Source organism: Orycteropus afer, unplaced genomic scaffold, assembly GCF_000298275.1.
Source record: "Orycteropus afer afer isolate SDZICR_OR568_19922 unplaced genomic scaffold, OryAfe1.0 scaffold00020, whole genome shotgun sequence".
NCBI classification, from domain to species: Eukaryota; Metazoa; Chordata; class Mammalia; order Tubulidentata; family Orycteropodidae; genus Orycteropus; species Orycteropus afer.
The window spans coordinates 18,888,643-18,896,839 of NW_006921607.1; the positions used below are offsets into that span (position 1 = coordinate 18,888,643).

Below are 8,197 nucleotides of genomic sequence, written 5' to 3' on the forward strand. Positions count from 1 at the left end.
AAAACAAGGAATGGGGTTAACCATGAGAAAAAAGGGTGGAAAAAAACACACTTATAAATAAAATAAATAAAAATTTGAACCAGAAACAGGGAAAAGAAAAAATGCTGAAAACTGGGACCTGCGAGGGAATGATTAAGAATAATGGTAATTAAAAAAAAAAAGACAAAGGTATTAATTATAATAGTTGTTTTAAAACTGACAAATACAAGTAAACTAATCACCAGAAAAAAGAAAGTGAAAAAGAAAAAAAATTAAAAAAGAGAAAAAAATAAAAATCAATGGTGGACAGGACAGGGCACCCATGCTCTGTCTGAGCACACAGACTGTGATGGAGTTCTTGTGGGCCCAAATGGTAGGTGGGAGTGGGAGATGGCTGCACCTCCATTCACCAAGCGGGTGTTGAGTATAAGAGTAACGAGGAATGTTGTACCTTTTCAGTCTTGAGGGTCCGGAGTGTCCTTGGGGTTGTTGGAAAGGAGAATGTGTTCTTAAGCCCCATGAATCTGCGAGAGTGCTGTCCCTTTAAATATCCAAAATAGTCAAGCTGCTTTTAAACCTTCAAAATGGCGGCACCCTCTGGACTTGCAGAAGTCCACAGCTCAGCCTGCCTTTCTCTTCACCTTCTCCGTTTATTCCCCAGACACCAGAGCAGTTCTCCGTGCAGTCCCTGGTTAACAGGGCTGATTTTTAGGTTAATTCTTAGGTCCTACCACCACTCGGGAATCTCTAAGCCTTCTGTGCCGTCAGGATTGCTGCCAAATTGCAGCTCCATATGTCTCCTTCTTTGGTATTTTCATGCAAATTCTTCTGCTAGTTGGGGTTTAGTCCATTTATATATCCTTCCTTTCAGTGCTCAGGGGTCCAAGATTATCTTCTGTGTCTGACTTAATTGGTTTCCCTTTTCTTTGTTGAAGAGTGTCTGTACAGTCTTTCTGCCTAGTCCGCCATCTTGCCAGAACTCCCTAGTCTTTTTCTTATCTTTGTATAAATGAGGTCATACAATATCTGTTGTTTTGTGATTGACTTCTTTCACTCAGCTTAATGTCTTCCAGCTCCTTCCATATTGTTGCATGTTGTTGTTTGCCCAGCCTTCCTTCTGAGGAGTGGCTAGTGGGTTTGAACCACCAGCCTTCTGGTTAGCAGTCAAATGCCTTAGGCACTACACTACCAGAGCTCCCTTATTGTTGCATGTGTCATGTCTTTATTTCTCTTACTGGCTGAGTAGTACTGCATTGTTATGTATGTACCACGTTTTGTTTATCCATTCATCTATTGATAGGCATTTAGGTTGTTTCCACTTTCTGGCTATTGTTGATACTGCTACAATGAACGTGGTGTATAAGTGTTTGAGTCTCTGCTTTCAAGTCTTTCGGATAAATACCTAGGAGTAGAATTGCTGGGTTGTCCATTACCTTTTAACTGAACTTTTGAACTGCATTTCCCTCTATTAATGTGATTATTGCATGTTACTTGTGATAGTTTCCAAGTGAAGAATACTGTTTGGTTGATCTTTGACGGTTATTTTGATCCAGTCCTTGAATGTGGGGCCCATGGTCATTCCAGAGCACCAGTCAGTTAAGTTGATAATTAGGTTGTAATCTCAGCATTAGACAGGATGATCACTGAATGAGTTTCTGCCTTTTCTTTTAAAGGTGGGAAGAAGAGCGCTATCCTGAAGGCATAAAATGGAAATTCCTAGAACATAAAGGTCCTGTGTTTGCTCCACCATATGAACCTCTTCCAGAGAACGTCAAGTTTTATTACGATGGTAAGTTGTTCCAAGGATGTCTGGTTCTTGGCCAAGATAACAGTCTGCTTATATTTCAGGATGGAAGACAAGGCAGGATCCTGTGCTGTAGGATCCCTTTTGTATATATCTTTTTTTTTTTTTTCTGTCATTGTGTGGTTTTGTGAAAGGGACGTGAGATGTTATTAACTCTTAAAGGCCTATTTGGTGCTAAAAAAGTGTAGTGAGAAAGGAGCTGTGTTAGTGTATTGTCTACATAGTGTAAAAAAAAGGTTCTATGTGGCTCACAGCACATACTCTAAAAGCTGAATGTTTTCATCTGAATTTCATTTCTGGGGATTGCTCTTTACAACAGAGTTAATTGGAAAAGCCTCATTTGAATGAAGGTTTATATTTTTTTCAGCAATATAAAGTAAGTTGACAAGTTGTTTATCAAAGAAATAGTACTAGTACTTGCTTGAGAATTAATTAATCACCCATCAACCTCTAGGTAGGCCTGGTAGGTAGCTACCACTCATTTTATGTAGCACAACACCATGCCTTTGATATCTCAACAGTCAAGTCTGAAGAGCTGCCGAGGAGAATTGTCCTGCCTGGGTGTCTTATAGCCATTATCATCCATACTTTTGTTCTGGAGATGAAGAATTTGAGAGTGATCTTGGACACACTTGGTGGCAGTGTAGCAATATGCAGGTGGTAGTGCTCAGCTGATTCCTTTCGTTTTGAGCATCCTGTTCAGAAATGGCTAGAGGATTGTTCCTGAAAACCTTATGTGTTTAAAGTTCACCAGTGTGGATCTAGGCTTGTTTAGTAAGTGTGGAGTGGAACTGGGTGATTCTGAACCAAGTAGTCTGCTAATCAGACTTTGAGAAGCACTGAGCAGGAGAACTGCTGAAAAAGCAGCAGTGGTAAACCCTTAAAAGAGCTTTAATGAGTCTTTTTGCGTACCAGCAGTGGCCTCAGGGCTACAGATGCTTATAGGTCTAGGTAGTAGTTTATACTGAAGGGCTGGGTCTGCAAGTGAGGGAAGTACTCAACTTGGCAAGCTAGAATTCATTTTGCAAAGTTAAGTATTTACTGAATGTGCCTGTATTCAGACACCCAAAACCCAGCAGTGGGCAGCACTGACTACTGTATTCCCTGATCTCATGGAGTTTGCAGTTGAGTAGTAAACCATAGCCTCAGTTAACAGTTAAACATTTTGATCTGTGTTGACCAGACAGCACAGGATAGAACTCTGTCAGCCCTCACCGCAGGTCATTCCTGCAAGTCATTCCTGTTGTTATATGCCGTCAAGTCGGACCTGACTCATAGCGGACCCTCCTTGGGTTTCGGAGGTGGCAGTATCACTACAGAAATAGATTGCCTATGCTTCCTTCTGAGGAGTGACTGATAGGTTTGAACCGCCAGCCTTCTGGTTAGCAGTCAAGTGCCTTAGACACTATGCTACCACAGCTCCTAGGTCATTTCTAGAGGCTCTTTATGACTCAAGGGCAAAACTTGGAATGAAGAGGAAGGACCTAGAACCTTGAAGTGAGCAATCATAACAATGCAGATATTCTACAGCCTTCCCCTAGGCTTACCAGGAACTTTAGAAAACTCGATGAGTAAAGCCTCATTCTGAGATCCAAAGTGATTTCAGGGAAAGTTAGATTCCCTAGTCTTTGGGCTTCTCTACTTTTCAAGATCTGAAGGCCAAGCCTGAAGCAATCCTCATTGGATTCTATTGTCCATTTTCCTCATTGCTCAGTCCTTCATTCTAGGGACTCCAGCTCCAAGGCTTTAGGATTTTTTTAGTTGCTCTTCCCTTGGGCCTTCTTTATTCCCTTTGAGTGTGAATGTTCACTCGGAAGGAGGTTAGATTTGACTGGTTCAAGTCCACACTGTGAAGGTGTAAATGCTGCGTACTCTTCTGCAATTCTCAGATTGTTTTAGAACCTGCCGGGGAAGGAAGGTGGGGGAATGGAATGGCTAAGACAGTGGATTGCTTCCCCTTCTGAAGACCTGTAGTTTTCAGCTCAGAAGTTCTCTCTCCCTGGAGCACAACCTTTTCAATAAAGTGTTACTATTACCAGGAACCTTTAGATCATCCACCACTTTGCTATAGGAGTCATCAATATTGCTTCCTCTCTTGAGGCAGAATTCAGAAGAATTGAGTCCTCCCCATCCCTGCCCCTAAATTGTTAATATTTAGTTTGTACTAAACACAGAAATAGTTTACATTATTGTTTTTTAAAATTTATTAGTGATGTAAATGTTTTCCCTTATATTGGATGCATGTAACAGTTTTGTTGTCAACTACGGTTCAATCCTCAGTGAAGGAGTTCTGAAGAACTGCAGGAAAACCTTAAAAGCAGCCCAGTGTCTCCTTCAAAGGCAGGAGTTTAATGGTGTTGAGAGGGGGAAACAGCACCACCTGTTGGGCTTTTAAGTTACGGCTTTCAAGGAAGCTCTGTGCCTTGTCAAAAGTTTGAATTTTGTGCTACAGTTCCCTAAATCCCTGCAACTAGGGATGATAACTTGCCAACTATAATGAAATGAGATGTCTTCCGAATTTTTATCTGGTTATGCTTTAGTTTTCTATAATAATGTAAAAAATCCTTGGTGAATTATTAATACCCATGTAATAATTACAGTAAGTACAGTGGAATTATTATTTAATCTCATTTTGTTTTGGGTATAGCCAAATTCTTTTATTCTTATGGCATGGATTTGTTCCACATGGTGTTACAAAGTTGGATTTTCAAGGGCCAAAAAATGGAAATTGGCCCTGAGAGTAATGTTACAAAGTACTCTTATTTGAAAGTAGATTAAACTCCCAAGTATTTTTCCTTTACTGCTTCATTAACTAATTAAGGTACACAGAGCCCCTAAGCCCCATTCAGATTTTCTTTTCATTTAGCAGCTTTCATTGTATAACCTCAGGCTGGGTTCCTTTAGAACAGCTCTTACACAAATGGTTGCACGCTGCAAATACCCCCAGTCATCCCACGATGAGCTTGCTTCCCTGAAAGAGGTAACCTCCTAATCCTTGTGTTCCAGAGCAGCACACCTCAGACTCTCGCGGGTGTACCCGGGCCACCTGGTGTTCTTGTTATAAAATACTTTCTGATTCAGTAGGTGTGGAGGAGGGCCCAAGATTCTGCATTTCTGACAAGCTTCTAGGTAATGCTTCTGCTGTTGGTCTGACCATACTTTTTGAGGAGCAGGGCTCTAGAGGTAGTTCTTCCTAAGACCATTCATATGGGAAATCTAGGCTGGTCTGCTGTGAATATGTAGTTTTATTCATATTCCACCTACCTAACTGAAGAAGAAAGATGCCTATTTCTTTTTCCTCCAGTTCCTTTCTTCCACTCCTTGCCCTGTTCTTCCCTCCCCTTCATGAACAGAAGCTGCTTAGCTAGCAATGGCAGGAGTCCGTCTGAGGATTTGATTTTTAAAAACCATTAAAGAGGTGTAAAGGAGCTTGCTTACTGAGAGGAAAAGGAAGAGTGGCTCGGCCTCTCCCAGGTCATCCTGCCCTGAGCAGACACCTGGGAACAGTTGGCTGGCATAGTCTCCAGAGAATGGCCCAGGTCAACATCTCCTACAGAGGAGGAGAATTTTCACAAGTCGATATAAATTAGTGTGCTGTTTTCTTTGTTGTTGTTACAATGTGTCACCAGACCTTTATATACCTCAGGAAGGTAAGCCATTATTAAAGAAGACATCTCCAGAGCTCAGTGTTTATACTTAGAACCTGAATGCTGCATCTAACTTTTTGGAACCACTTTTTCCTCTAGGTAAAATCATGAAGCTGAGCCCCAAAGCAGAAGAAGTAGCTACGTTCTTTGCAAAAATGCTCGACCATGAATATACCACTAAGGAAATATTTAGGAAAAATTTCTTTAAAGACTGGAGAAAGGTATTATAGCCCGTATATTAATATCCTAGCACTTCATAAAAATGCTGATCAAGTACTAAGTAATAAACTATAATTTTGCCCCCAAAATTCCTGACATAAAAATTTAGATTTTATAAATTTTGTTGTATTAAAAGTTGTTTATCTTTTTGTTTGTTCACTTGCTATATTACGCGTTATTATTATGTTACATTATTAAGTATTACAAGAATGCTTCTGTTTCTTTCTTCCCAGCTCTTATATGGCGGCTGTTGTTGTTTTATGCTGTCAAGTTGATTCCAACTCATAGCAACCCTATAGGACAGAATAGTGCTGCCTGTAGAGTTTCCTAGGCTGGAATCTTTATTGGAGCAGATCACCAGGTCTTTTCTCCCGTGGAGAGACTGGTGGGTTCAAGCTGCCAAGCTTGCACTTAGCAGCCAAGTGCTTAACCATTGCTCCACAAGGGCTTCTTCATTGGGCTGTGTTGTTACTGTTATTAGTGCCATTGTGTTGGCTCCGAGTCATGGCAGTCCTGTGTACAACAAAACGAAACACTGCCCGGTCTTACGGCTGTAGGAGGAGCTATAACAAACCAAACAGAAAACCTCCACTTGAGCAGGGGAAAATTTGTCTGTTTTTGCAGGTCTGCCCTCTGTCTATTGTTGAAAAGAGATGTTAATCTGACCTCCCATTTCCTCTTGCTTCTTGATCGTCTGCTTTAGGTGGTTTCTGCTCTTGAAGGCATATGTATTAAAGCTGCATAGATGATTTCAGGACAGGTTCATTCTCAATTTGGATCATGTAGATGAAGGCTGAGTTGAAGTTTACTTTCTGAACTAGCTCTGAAAATAAAGTTTAATAATAAGTGAATAAAGCAGGTATAATGTTTATAAGAGAGAAGGAATATGGGAACATTTCTCATTACTTGAATGATACATATTCATAGTTCTCAAATTGGGGTACTCATATCTCTGGGACTTTTTGACAGTGTACCAGAGAGCCAGAGAAAGTACATAAGAGTCTATCCTTTTCAATGATAAGTAAGTTAAAACATTATTTATGTAAGTATCTTAAAATAGAACAGAGTAATAAATTTTTTTCTCCAAAAATCACACGCATCTCCAGACATCTTTGTTTAAATAAATGGCGCTTCAGTCTAATTGTAGACAAACAAGGATTTATTCATATCTACCCTTTTCTTTCTGTCTTCTTCCCCCGCTTTTTTTTTTAGTTTTTAAAATTTTATTGTGAAAATGTGCATAAGAAGTGCTCCATCTCAGTAATTTCTGCATATACAGTTCAGTCACGTTGATTACATTCGTCACTTTCTACCACCATTCTTGCTGTCCTTTTCCAAATCCTTTTACCACCATCAACATAAACTAAGTACCCACTAAGCAAATACTCCCCCTCTCCCACTCCCTCCCATCCCTGCTAACCATGTTCTATGGTTTCTGTATATTTGCTTATTTCATACAAGTAAGATTATACATTATTTGTCCTTTTGCAACTGACTGACTTTGCTCAGCATGGTGTTTTCAAGGTTCATCCATGTTGTAGCATGCATCAGAATGTCATTTCTCTTGTTGGCTGAGTAGTATTCTATTGTATGTGTATACCACGTTTTGTTTCTCCACACATCTGTGGGACATTTAATTTGTTCCTACCTTTTGGCTATTACAGAAAATACTGCAGTGAACATTGGTATATGGGTTTCTGTTTGTGTTCCTGCCTTCACATCTTCTGTGTATATACCTAGGCTTGGTACTGCTGGGTTATATAGTAATTCTGTGTTCAGTTGTTTGAGGGACCAAACTGTTTGCACAGTGGTTGTACCATTTTCCCCTTTTCTTTTAACTAGGAAATGACTAATGAAGAGAAGAATATTATCACCAGCCTAAGTAAATGTGATTTCACCCAGATGAGCCAGTATTTCAAAGCCCAGTCAGAAGCACGGAAACAGATGAGTAAAGAAGAAAAACTGGTACCTAAGAACATTCTAAGCGTCTGGGTGATTTTGGACTAGTGATTAGTTCATCTAGTTCTCCTCTTGGTTCTTGTGACACAGCATGTTTACTTTAGTAATTTTACGTCACTTTACACTAAAGATGTAGAGCTCTGGTGGTGCAGTGGTTAAGGAATTTGGCTTCTAACCAAAAGGTTGATGATTCGAACCTACCAGCCACTCTGCAGGAGGAAGATGTGGCAATCTGCTCCTGTGAAGATTTACAGCTTAGGAAGCCCTGTGGGGCAGTTCTACTCTGTCTTATAGGGTTGTTATGAGTTGGAATCAATGTGATGGCAGTGGGTTTGGGTTTTTTTTTTTTTTTTTTTAATTCTAAAAATTTAGGATTCTGAGCCTGGTAACATTTAAATTTTCATAAGGATTTTGACTTAGACTGAAAACTGTGACTAGCACTTTGTTTAATGGCTAAATATAAGAACCCTGGTGTTCCAGTGATATAATTAATGTTGTTGTTGTTTGCCGTCGAGTCGGCCCCGACTCATAGCGACCCCTCCTTGGGTTTCCGAGGCAGTATCACTACGGAAGTAGGATTGCCCAACCT

General features: G+C 40.2%; 1 protein-coding gene across 1 annotated transcript in view; it reads left to right on the plus strand.

Moving 5' to 3' along the window:
* TOP1 (DNA topoisomerase I) overlaps nucleotides 1–8,197 on the plus strand; it is a 129,026-nt gene that overhangs the window by 75,824 nt on the left and 45,005 nt on the right. The window contains exons 9-11 of the mRNA XM_007934668.2: nucleotides 1,653–1,768; nucleotides 5,530–5,651; nucleotides 7,492–7,614. Coding sequence (XP_007932859.1) covers nucleotides 1,653–1,768; nucleotides 5,530–5,651; nucleotides 7,492–7,614 — 361 coding nt within the window. The remainder of the gene's footprint in view (nucleotides 1–1,652; nucleotides 1,769–5,529; nucleotides 5,652–7,491; nucleotides 7,615–8,197) is intronic.